Source organism: Filicampus tigris, chromosome 1 (assembly GCF_054856515.1).
Source record: "Filicampus tigris isolate MCC_2025a chromosome 1, RoL_Ftig_1.0, whole genome shotgun sequence".
Classification (NCBI taxonomy): domain Eukaryota; kingdom Metazoa; phylum Chordata; class Actinopteri; order Syngnathiformes; family Syngnathidae; genus Filicampus; species Filicampus tigris.
The window spans coordinates 5,275,317-5,288,393 of record NC_141217.1 but is presented as its reverse complement, the minus strand read 5'-3'; the positions used below and the strand labels follow the sequence as shown (position 1 = coordinate 5,288,393).

General features: G+C 41.1%; 1 protein-coding gene across 3 annotated transcripts in view; it reads left to right on the top strand.

Annotated features, from left to right (window-relative positions):
* LOC147152578 (FERM and PDZ domain-containing protein 4-like) overlaps window positions 1-13,077 on the top strand; it is a 58,809-nt gene that overhangs the window by 19,193 nt on the left and 26,539 nt on the right. Inside the window, exon 1 of one of the 3 annotated variants that reach the window (XM_086048650.1) lies at window positions 12,673-13,048. The exons of the other annotated variants lie outside the window; for them this stretch is intronic. Within the exon in view, the coding sequence (XP_085904776.1) occupies window positions 13,008-13,048 (41 nt within the window). The 5' untranslated portion in view covers window positions 12,673-13,007. Of the gene's footprint in view, window positions 1-12,672; window positions 13,049-13,077 lie in introns of those variants that run through there. 3 annotated transcript variants of the gene reach the window in all.

The following is a 13,077-nucleotide window of genomic DNA, read 5'->3' as shown; positions in this document are numbered from 1 at the left end:
TCCTCAAGAGGAGTTAAAACCCTGTCTGTCTTCATTTTTTATCTGCGTGGCATGCTGGATTTTGGTCTAAAATTAAGAATGGCGCATCATTTTAGTGATCAAATGTAAGAATACAATGTACAAAAGCAATAAAATACAATTAAGTAATATGTAGTAACTAATTATAAATTGGGCGAAGTTATGCCACTAGCACAACTTAACCCAGGTCTTTCCGCACAAATTAGCCAAAGCACACAATTTTTAAAGAAAATGCAGTGCAGATAAATGGAGAACAAAAAAGAAAAAAAAGTTAATCGAGGATGTGTCCAAATGCGCAAAACTGACAGATAAATTCTGTCATGGTGGGAGCAGCCAGGCCAGGGACAACCCGGGACAGAGCAGCAGCACGGCCACAGCAGGTAAACAAGGACTGTCTGCCTCATAAAATCCAAACCGGGACAGTTAGACAGTCAGAAGGGTTCACTCTCTCTTGTGTGCTTGTTTGAAGCCGATACGACAAATGCCCTCGGAGGAGATAATGTTTGAAAACAGGCAACTTTTTTGACCTCACTATTACTTTAAAGTGGAAGTCAACCTAAACATATTTTTTTCAAGAATATGTTCAATGCAAGCCCACCAGTTGAAACAAGGCATTCTGATAAGTATTGCATTTGTGGAATATGAGTTAGCAGCAAAATCCATCCGTTTTGAGCCATCTCCGGGGGCGGGCATTTTGTCAATTCTGACAACTGAAAATGACATCACAACTGCTCAGGGCTCAGTAATGACCAATCGTGGCTGACCTGTTTTCTGAAGCTGAGCCATGATTGGTCGTTATCTGAGCCCTCAGCAACTGTGATGTCATTTTCAATTGACAGAAGTGACAAAATGGTCGCCCCCGTCCCCCGTCCCCCCCGAGATGGCTAAGAAATGGTGGATTTTGCTGCTTAACTTATATACCACAAACGCAATAATATTAAGAGCTGTATGTCAACTAGTGGGCCTGCTGGGAACATATTCTTGAAAAAAATGTGATTGGGTTGATTTTCTCTTTAAAAGGGGAATTGCAAACTTCCTGTTAAATTTAGCTGGGAATTGTCGATGTATAAAATATAGGTCTTATCTAGACCTGCATTCAGGCATTTTACAAAGATTTCCTGGTCCGTTCTTCACCTTCCATCTGCAGCTGGGGTACCCTTCCTCCGTCCGTCTTTCCGGCTTTTTGTCCAGCCGGACGACCGGTCCGTGTGTCATTTTAAACGGGCTTCACTTAGCGTTTCCGTCTACGAACTTAGACCAACTTCCACTAGTTTTGAAAGCCGGCCACTGTTTGCAGGCGCTCTACCAACATGTAGGACGCATCTCTCAGTCGGTCCATATTTTGTCAATAACTACCTACTTATTAGCTTTGACTTTCTGTCACATGCTATTAACTCGGTGTGAATTGAGATTGAACGCAAGCACTTCTAAAATCATACAGTGCATGCAGTATTATGACCCCTGGCTCAAAGGATCACAATAAAATAAGGGAGGTATAAAAATAGATATCTTTAATTTACAAAATGGCAGACATAATACATTGTACAGTAATAGTTATTCATTTTAAATGATGATGGTTCACCTCATGGGTCTGGGAGCGGGTGCCCCACGAAGAGGGAAAGGACAGAGCAATAGGGGCAGCAGCTTTAAAGCAAACGGGAGCACCGGACCGAGGTGCCCCTGATGACAGTTCCACCCCATTAACCTCATGATGGCCAAGGTCCATATCACAACAGAGCTGCCAGCTCAGTTAGTCATTTAAAAATAGCATTTGGACAAATATCTATAACTTCATCTACTGTTTAGTTTGTTTTTGAACACGATTGGAAGAGCAACATCATCAAAATAGGTACTGTCCGTATTGCTATACACTTGCTGATGAGTTTGACCTTTTAATACTGTATGATGTGGATCGTTCTTGCAATCTCCTCTGTGTTCTATCAATGCTCCATATCAACACAATCAGTCCAAGCAATCTATAAAAAATATCTTTTAATGCATTGTATTGTGCATTTGTAAATTTATACATTTAGAAATGAGACTTGCATCTTGCTGGTTGTTCTACATGTGCACATTGTAGAGTTTGATTATATAATTTAAAACGTTAAACGCGTACACAAAACACAGTTATGACTGAGAAAAGACAGATTCACATTTCTGCTGCAAAATAAACATCGTTTGTGTTTGGTTTGGTATGTAAAACTTGGGGATCCATTCTCTGAGCCACTTCCTGTTCATCAGTTTTTAGCAGACAATTAAATTATGGATATATTATGAGAAAGTCTACTTTTCGTTATATTATTTGATATTTATTAGTTTATTTAACATTTTCCTGCTTGTATTTTGACAAATTTTTGTCGGGGTTGGTTGGTGGGTCTATGTGGATGCTCGGGTGTCCCCACGACCCTGACCCAGCCCCCACCCCTTGAAAGCCTCTTATGCGCTGTGAGCAACCACCTTCTTTTGCAATTAGCCTTCCTTGTGCCGATGACTGTCTTCTGACAAACTGTAGAGTCAGCAGTCTTCCCCACGATTAGCTGATTAGGGTGTGACAGCATGAGTTTCCGATATTGAACTTTTTCAATACTCAACATTTATGAAGCAAAGGATGGCAATATTTCAGTCTGTGTCTAATCATTCTGTATATGAGTTGCAACTTCTCAAATTACTGACAAAAATTATTGTTATTTTTATTTTAGATACACCTGTATAAGAGCAGTAAGCACATGCATGCAGATGTTTTTACTCATCATGATTGGGGTCAAAATCAATTTTGATATTCAAAATCAATAGTCGTGTAGCCGACTTTACACTTCCCTCCCCTGATGAAGTGCTTCATTGTTTTGGGAGTGTTTTGGGTTCTTCTGTCATGTATTACACCTAAGCAAATCAAATCCAGTAGAACCTCTGACGTCAAAACCATCCCAGAACATTGGTCAATTTGACATTGTTGCCATTGGAAATTGAACATATATCATCATATAAATTTGAACAACTAAACAGGCGATGTTTTAGTAACATTTTAATTAATATTCAACGGTAAAAAGAAGGTGATAACTTTCAAATGTATTTAAAAGAAGAAAAAAAACTACTCAGCCTTAACACATGGTCACGCTGGACAAAAGTATTTGGACTACTGGACTGTCTTTGTGTGACTTTGTCTGACTCTGCCTTGCTATTCCAAAGGCGAGAGAAAGCGGAGCTATGTGCAGAAGAAGGTTAATGATTTTATGCACGTGTCAACCATCACCGAGGTGTTGAATAACTTTATAATATGAATGAACAGCACTCTCTCCCACCTTCTCGCTCACACTAACATTGTGACCTTCGGCATTATTATTATTCATGTGATGCTGTAGTCTACCCCCCCACCGCAACCATCTGTCCTCATTGTAATAACTAGTATCACTGTTTTAAATCAGCCAAGGGGAGGGATGGCACAGCAATCTTGACAAATGAAAGAATGGTCCTGCTATCCGGCCCGTTCGGTGCATTGACTGAAGGACAATAAATCAAGAGAACAGATCGCACTATAATGTGTTCATGACAGGTATAGTCGACTTTAATTACAGGTATTTTCTTTCATCTTTATCTCACAAGGAACAGAGTAATGTTCAAAGTTAACACCATATGCCACAAATGAGAAAGTACAGCATAGATTTTCAAATCATTCATTCATTCATTCATTCATTATCCATACCGTTTATCCTCACAAGGGTCGCGGGCGTGCTGGAGCCTATCCCAGCTGTCTTTGGGCAGTAGGCGGGGGACACCCTGAATTGGTTGCCAGCCAATCGCAGGGCACACAGAGACAAACATTCGTACTCACAATCACACCTAGGGGCAATTTAGACAGTCCAATCAACTTACCATGCATGTTTTTGGAATGTGGGAGGAAACCGGAGTACCCGGAGGAAACCCACGCAGGCACGGGGAGAACATGCAAACTCAGATTTTCAAATCAAATAACAAAATTGCTATGAAAATAATTAACCTTATGGTAACATTACAAAATATTAAAAAGGGATGCATATAATTCTGTTGATGTATTTGCCAAAGGTTGATATTTTGAATTCAATATCAGCATTCTTGTATAAATGGTGAAAAAGTACAGGTACTGCAAAAAATTCAAGGTCCCTGGACATCTTGGTTTTGTTTTACTTGTAATCATAAAAGCCCCTTTTATGTTTGTTAATCCAAATTGGTGGCTGCAAAAAAGGCCAAAATAAGATGCAGTCCAATTCATACATATCATTGTTGTTTTTGTTGTTGTTGTTGTTGTTGTTATGGGCATGTTGTGCAATTTGTTTCCATTGTGGGTGTCCTTTTTTTTTTTTTTTTTTTAGCAATTAATGTGATCATATTTTATGAGTGGCAATGTAATATGATTTATTTATTTATTTATAAATAAGTCAAGCACACAAACAGTAAGTACGGCAATGACAGCCTTCTGATGTGACGACACTGCGCAGTAGCTTATCACTCACGCAGGAGTCATCAATGTCATGATTACAGTCACTATATGTATGAGAACCACTTCCAGGCAATACATCCAAAATAATCAAATCAAAAACGCAAAGCACATTGGTAAGTGCAAAATGGTTAAGCTCCAAGAAAAGACTAAAGACCTTCGTATTGTTGTATTCTTGCTGTATCCTTGAGCGTGCCTCTGGGCGACATCATACGTGTGCGTGGGCCACATTCTTTGACCTCTGTTCCTGCAGACAATCACACATCCTGCCCAAAAGCAGATGCTCCGACCTCTACAACATGTTACGACCTGTTACAACCCCTTCTTAATCACTGACCAACAAAGCTGTGACTATCCCGAACTTTTACGAAACCGTACTCTTCATGCAAGCTTAAGTAATAACAGTACATTATTTAGTGTACCATTGGCGAAATCAAGTTAAAAAAGTAATCCCTTCTTCACGTAATATTTTGCGTTTCATTTTACATAGATGTTTTAATGAATTGTATTTTATGTTTGTAATGCCTTCATTGCTATGCCTTCTTTATAGGGCACTCGGGAAAATTTCAAACCCAAGAGAATACTTGGTGCACAGAGCATGACCATTTTACCATTTGTTTTTCATGTAGAATTTTTTTTTCACCAGAGGGACTGTATTGCATATGGTTCCTTGCCCGTAAATGGGGAAAAGCAAAACCAAAGGAACATCATCATCATCATGATAACATCATGACATTGTGAGCCAGATGTTTCAGCAAGCTGAATTGCTTTGATGAAAACAGTTTGGCAACTTGAGGATCCTCACTCTAAAAACAGTTGGGTTAAAAATAACACAATTTTGGGTCAAAAATGGACCGATCCACAAATTTGGTCAATTTGACCCACCTTCTTGAGTTGTTTTGTACAAAACAGCCCAATTTTTGGGGTTGTTTTGTACAAAACTACCTTTTTTGGGGGGTTGTTTTCCGCAAAATAACCTAGAAAGTTTGGTCAAATTGACCCGTTTAGTGGATTTCAGTGGAGTCCATTTTTGACCCAAAATTGTGTCATTTTTAACCCAACTCATTTTAGAGTGTGGTATCCAATTTCCTTGTCATCTACTGATGGGCACACAACAATCACCATAAAGATTAGGATGGGCACAAAAGCCATTACTACACCATCTTTGGTGGTGATGTAAACAGCACTTGCATCATCATAAAAATGTTAGTTTTCCTTGAGTCTCTCTCAATGCTGCTTTTGTATTGTGCCTTATTTTTTGTTATTTGCTCCCATTTTTGGGGTGTAATTGTGAATATTGCATCCACTTGCCACACTTATCCGGTGACAGAATAACACTGCTTTGACGATCACAACACGGCAACAGGTTCATGAAGGTCAAAATGAACACTCCAACCAGCCACTTTGGTAAAACAGGAAATGGCGAATCATAAGAACACATTTTCCTTGATTGTGGTTTTGATTGACACGATTTACTCGTCATTGACGCACACCGCCGAATGAACAAACAATATGCACACGTTGTCTTCCAAATTTCTGACGACACCACAATGGCGCTGCAGCCATGCGCAAATCACGTAAATTAGACTCTTCAAGCAACGTGATATAAATAATACATACAAAATGTATAAATGTTTAAGGCACACAAATTGTACAGATTACAGATTTCCTTAAACAATAAATGCATGTGGCTGTTTTTACAGTGTCACTGCAGACAGTAGATCGCAACACAGGAATTAATGTGGGATTACGTGAAGCGGTCCAAAATGTCCAATATGGCTGCGTACGGGGTATGTCACTGTTTTGATACTTAATCGGCTTTATCCTTTTTTTCAGGAAATCAGATGCCATTGATGTTTGCACTTTTATTCCTTATACACACTGACTAATCGAATGCTGGAAAATTAATTTTGGTGAATAACATTTAATATTTGCTGGCATGACCTTGACTAGCAATAACTGCCTCAAGCCTGCGACCCGATTGCGATTGGCTTCATCAGAAAGACTTCAAAAGAGGAAATATACATGCCATACCACAAGATGCAACCCACTCATCAGCAAAAAGAATAGGAAGGCCAGATTGGATTTTGTTTGATGGACTGATGAGAGCAAGGAAGCTCTTAGACTGGCCAAATTAATCCCCGTACCTTAACCTTCAAACAAATGGTGCTCTGTCCTGAGTGGCTTAACACGTCATCTAGATGTAAATATCGTGAACCACTTTTGTATGATTATTCATCATTTGATCGAAAACCCAAATGTCCTCAGTACACAACTAAAACGAAGAAATTGGCTTCGCCTTTTGGAGGGGACTTTATATGACGGACTAACAATGGCACTTGAAGCCGCCGGAAGCCACTCCCTAAGTGCGCGTAACTTGAATACATTGATTAAAGCAGTGTTTATCTAAGCAGAATAATTGGATCGTTAATGTTCTGTGGTCTCGAATAAGAGCTTGGCATGGAGCAATAAGTGAAGGAAAATATTTCTTAATTCTCAATTCATGAGGCATTATAAAGAGAATTGTAGGTATTAATTTAGTTGTTTCTCTACTTATCTAGGAAAACGCAATATAAAAAACAAATTATTATTATTAGTTGTTGTGTTGGACTTATCAGGTGTGTCGCACACACCCATTGGGGATGTGACCCCCCCAACACTTTCTGCACCAGTAGCATTGCGAGCAATGTCAAATGTCATTTTTTTCAATATGCTGTGGGGTATTGAAAAAAAATGGATGGCGTTCCGCAAATGGCCCGAGGGCCATAGCTTGGACACACCTAGTGTGAATGTTGGGCTGTTTAACATTATAGTCAGCTTTTTCACATCTTACCTCGTCTAGAATCAAATGTTTTCATCAGATCAGATGAATCTTTCTTGCACTGCGGTGTCTGTGAAGCAGGTGCTGGGATTGCACAATACACTTTATATCATGATTTCAACATCGCTGGAAAATCTGTGGTATCTAAAAACCTCGTTCATTTGGATGACATTTTGTACTTTGGAACACAATGTTTATGTTGCTTTTGTAAAAATATCGGTCTTTTTTAAGGCTCATACAAGGCTGTTTACCCGAGATCGTAAATACACGGACGGTCATGTTGAGCAAAGTCGGAAAAGAGTCAACTGTATTATTCGCAATGGATATGACATCACGGCGCTATTTGCAAAGAGCCCATTGCAGACTCTAAATAGCCCATAGGTGTCAGTCAAGCAGTCTGAAAGCTCATTTGTTTGTCTGTGCCCTGTGAGTAAGGACAAGCTCACTTGTGACCCTGGACTGTATAAGCTGTAACATGATTGGATGCATTGTTTGGTGGTGACAAAGGTTGAACCAATTCTGCTGCGATGTTTAAAGGAATGCATTGCTTAAAAGGCTTGTCAACGGCCGGTGCAACATTGACTGTTTTTTTCATAGTTTTACACCCATCTGCAAAGTAGACATCAAATCAAAGCTGACATTAGAATTCATTACCAGTGATGTGCAACAACCCATCCCAAAGTGGCTTTTATCTGTTGGAAATAAAAAGGCAACATCAAATTAAATGGACTCTGATAAAAGGACCCACAGTTATTTGTCTCTTTACTATTCTTAGAAAATACAATCACAATTATAGGAGCTTATGAGAGGAAAAGTCCTTTTCATGTCCGATGCATTGCCGATGATGTGTGTGATGCCACAGAAAGGACAAGGGTCGTTAAAGTGGAAGTCTACCCAAACATAATTTTTTTCCAGAATATGTTCTATGCAAGCCCACTAGTTGAAGCAAGGCATTCTGCTGAATATTGCATTTGTGTAATATGAGAAATCCACCCATTTTTAGCTAGCTCGGGGGGGGACAGTTTGTCACTTCTGTCGACTGAAGGTGACATCGAAGTTGCGCAGGGCTCAGATTGTGACCAATCATGGCTCAGCTTCAGAAAACAGGTCAGCCGTGATTGGTCGTTATCTAAGCCCTGAGCAACTTTGATGTCATTTTCAGTCGACAGAAATGACAAAAATGGGCGCCCCCTGAGATGTCTGAAAGTGGGTGCATTTTGCTGCATAACTTATATTCCACAAACGCAATATTAATCAGAATGCCCTATTTCAACTAGTGGGCCTGGGTAGAACATATTCTGTAAAAAAATATGTTTGGGTTGACTTCCACTTTAAAGAACCGTTTCTCCAGGCCTGATGGTGACCTTCTTTTTAGATTAAGTAGGAGACACATATAATGCCTTTCATCAGCATACAGTAAATGTCCTCAGGGCCAAGGTTAACTTTTATTTTTGCCAACTCAGCACATAAATGCTTCATTGTCAAAACCTCTGAACTCAACTGGGAGTTGAAAGGATTCCTGCCTCCGTGGAAGTGGAATGCAGGTCATATAGGAAGACCGTTATGCACATACTGGCAACAGTATTACGGACACCTGCACAATCTAATTTAAGAATTCTATTAAAAATTGTGCCGTTTGCAAAACTAGTGAACATAATAGTGAAATTTCAAGTATATTTATGGAAACTTTTGCATGACACTCCCACTTTGGGAAGTACTGCACTCTAAGTTAAACATGTTTTATTAATGAAAAAACATTTGTGAAAAGTACTTTAATAAGGTTATTTCATTTAAAATACCAAATTCTTTAATATTCCATATTCACTTTGACTATATGCACTGGTGTGGCCTCAATGCTCCTGTTGCAGCATGCATGATTTTACAAATGCTGTGTTCATGTGGTGAAAAAATGCATAGGAGGCGTGTTCTCAAGTTGTCTGCAGTACATTTTGTGTACTATAGTGATTGCTAAGAGATTATTAATCAAGCCTGGGTGTTTTCCAGTTCAGCCCCTTGTGATTTAAACTACTACACATGCATGTAATCACACGATTGATTTTTCTATTTGAGAAACCACAAAAGTTTATTTATTTTGGTTTGGTAAAAATGCTCTTTTTTTTATATATTATAATAAATCAGACTTGTATATTCCATTTTCTTAACACGCGTAACAGCCAGTTAGCCAAAAACATATTTTTTAAGGCAAAGAATGGGAATGTTTGAATATTAGAGGATCAAGTCAACGGGAGCAGGGGAAGGCATGTTTAGCTTGATACTGAAGTTTGTAGACCCTGTAGGGGGTCCTGTGTTTGACCGTAAACCAACGTTCTTGTCAAAGGGTACAACAATAACTGTAACACTCTGTGGCATGCGTTCAGGTACAAGCAGCAGTGGTACGGTACGTCATGCAGTGGTTCCCAAATGGGGTTCCTGCACCCTCATGGCTATGCCAGCAGTATCTTGGGGATCCGCGAATTAATTTACATACCAAATCAATTACTCATCTCTATCATAGCTCTGGGCCAATTGAAAGCCTTGATATAATTGTTTTGTGCCATCACATAACTCTAACATCCTTGCACGTGTGCAGTAGCAACAATGGCTGAGTATCGAATTCATCCATCCATCCATCCATTATCTGTACCGCTTCTCCTCACAAGGGTCGCGGGGCGTGCTGGAGCCTATCCCAGCTGTCTTTGGGCAGTAGGCGGGGGACACCCTGAACTGGTTGCCAGCCAATCGCAGGGCACACAGAGACAAACATCCGCACTCACAATCACACCTAGGGGCAATTTAGAGTATCCAATCAACTTACCATGCATGTTTTTGGAATGTGGGAGGAAACCGGAGTGCCCGGAGAAAACCCACGCAGGCACGGGGAGAACATGCAAACTCCACACAGGGAGGCCGGAGCCGGGATCGAACCCACGACCTCTGAACTGTGAGGCGGATGTGCTAACCAGTCGACCACCGTGCCGCTCAGTATCGAATTCAATTCAAGTTAATTTGATAATTTAGTTATATAGATATAAGACACCTCATTTTAAAAATGTGTATTATTTTGTAGAATTACATTTTTAATACTGGGAGAGAGACGCCCCAGTCGAGTTCTGCTCTCAAACCAGTTAGCCAAACAATCTTTCCCATGGATAGCTGTTCACAATATAGATTAAGGGACTGCCGTTTTGTTGGCCAACAAGTAAATGACCAGAGCTGGGCACTTGACCCTATTTTGCCGGTCCGGTCGCGACCCTCCACCCTTGACCTGGGTACCCTTCCGGCCGCGACCCCACGCCCTTATTCGTAAAAATTATCACCCACCGCCCCGTTCCGACCCCCACCAACGCGGGAGTAGAAAGAACCCTAAAAAGAAGCCTTTCATTGAGTAGGCTGAGATGAAATTTGGCCGCCTCACGACCACATCAAACGCATGAGGGCCGATTAGTGGGCCGGACTAAAATCAACTTCCGGCCATGCTTAGTCCAGCCATTTTTTAAAAATTGTCACCCACAACCCCCCCGCCCCAAAAATGGACATCCCACCGGGCCGGAGGGTCCGACTGGTGCGGCCCAGGGACGGATTGTCCAGCTCTGTAAATGACACAGGCCACTGGATGCATATTGGTTTTAAAGTGGTCAATTTCAAAAGTGACTCGAAGGAAATTGATGGTGACTGATTTGTATTATATTCACTAGAGGGCTTATTCATTTTAAATAGCCTTTAAAAAGAATTATATGAGCTGTCAAAATGACCCCAACTGCTTGGTATGGGTCACTGATAGTGTAGTGGTACACACGCCTGAGTTGTGTGCGGGCACCGTGGGATCGATTCCCGCTCAGTGACAGTGTCGGTGTGTGCCCTGTGACTGGCAGGCGACCAGTTCGGGGTGTAGTCTGCCTTCGCCCGTTGACGGCTGGGATAGGCTCCAGCAACTCCCCGTGACCCTGTATAGGATAAGCGGTTTGGAAGATGACATGATGATGATGCTTGGTATGGGGGGAGCTAGTAGGCTAGCACTATGCCTGCAATTTAGGTAAATACTTCACTAATTCCAGTCTCAAATCACCCATAGCTTCACTATTTAAAGGGGAAGTCAACCCAAACACAACATTTTCCATAACATGTTCTATGCAGGCCCACTAGTCTAAACACGGCAATCTGATTAATATTGCGTTTGTGGAATATGAGAAATCCACCTGTTTTTAGCTAGCTCAGGGGGCGGCCAAGATAACACTCAGAAGTGACAAAATGGCTGCCTCCCGAGATTGCTAAAAGTGGGTGCATTTTTCTGCTTAACTTATTTTCCACAAATGCAATTTTAATCAGAATGCCCTATTTCAACTAGTGGGGCTGCATAGGACATATTCTGGAAAAAAAATATGTTTAAGTTGACTTCATCTTTAAACACCATAATAGCAATACAGTATCATCTTCTAAACTTGTCACCGGGAATAAAAAATAAAAACGGATTTTTCCTGGTTGACATCACGTATCATTGTCATTGTATCAAAATTATGAATGTGTGTGTGTGCATGCATGTGTGTGTGTGTGTGTGTGAGACGGGGAGGGTGTGTGGCTTTGAAGCTATAACTTTTTTAACCTTCACTCGTTATAACGAGCGAATCACGGTTCACCTGTCTTCTGATGGTGAGCCGTGATTGGCTGTTACCTAAGCCCTGAGCAACTGTAATTCATTTTCATTTTAATTCATGTCATTTTCGCTCGACAGCAAGTGACAAAATGGCCGCCCCCTGAGATGGCTAAAAACGTGTGGATTTTGCTGCTTAATTCACATTCCACAAATACAATATTATTCAGAATATCAAGTTTACACTAGTGGGGTTGCATAGAACATGTTCTTGAAAAAAATGTTTTGGCTTGTTCACAATTGAAAAAGCTGAAGTCACTTTTGCTTTCACTTGATTGTAAATTGTCAAAGACGTCCATCAAAGACAAAATGGACACTTGCTTGGGTCAAGTGATGCCTTACAAGCTCAAACCCCAAAAGTCATCCATTGCTGTGCCCACCGCCACTCTTTTCATGGCTCCCTGACTGAATCGTTGTCTTACCAAGCGTTTGATTGCGTTTCATTTACCCCCCCCCGGCCATCTTTCATGTTCATTCCTTCATCTCACAGCCTCCTTCAGCTGCTTCCCTCTCTGGCCTCCAAAGGGTCTTGTAGCTCAGCACAACCGGTAAGAGAAGCTTGAGCCAGAAAGCATCCATCATGCGTTCAATTCTGTGCACTGCCTCCTTCTGTCCCTCGCTTCCTCCCTCTTTGCTGTGTCCCATCCCTCGTCCACTCTAGTGCACTCCCTCCTCCCTACTTGCTGCACCTCCTCATAGCCTGAGATGGAGAGCAGTTACACAGGCTCACTGCAGCCCATGCAAGGTGCGATGCAGCAGACATGGCTCAGAGAGACGGGACTCTCCTTCCTCACTAAAAAATGAACGGCAAGACTGGGAATTTGGATGTTCAGCGCACAGAAAGGCAAATTCAGCATCTTCGATCTTCTGAGTTTGTCAAAGCTGCTACAAGAGCTCTTCTTGTTCCCTGAGGCTTTTGTTGACCAAGGACATGGATCCTGGTTGAAAGTGGATTATTTTACATGTAGGGAGGGATTTGGATGCAGTTTTTAGCATCAGAATGTGGCGCATCTGATTTTTGGGACGTATTGCATAGGTAGTAGTAGCACATGGATAGGTTTGGATTTTCAAAAGTGCAAAAGTCCTCTGGGTAAGTATGTCTTTGGTTTTGGAGCCAAA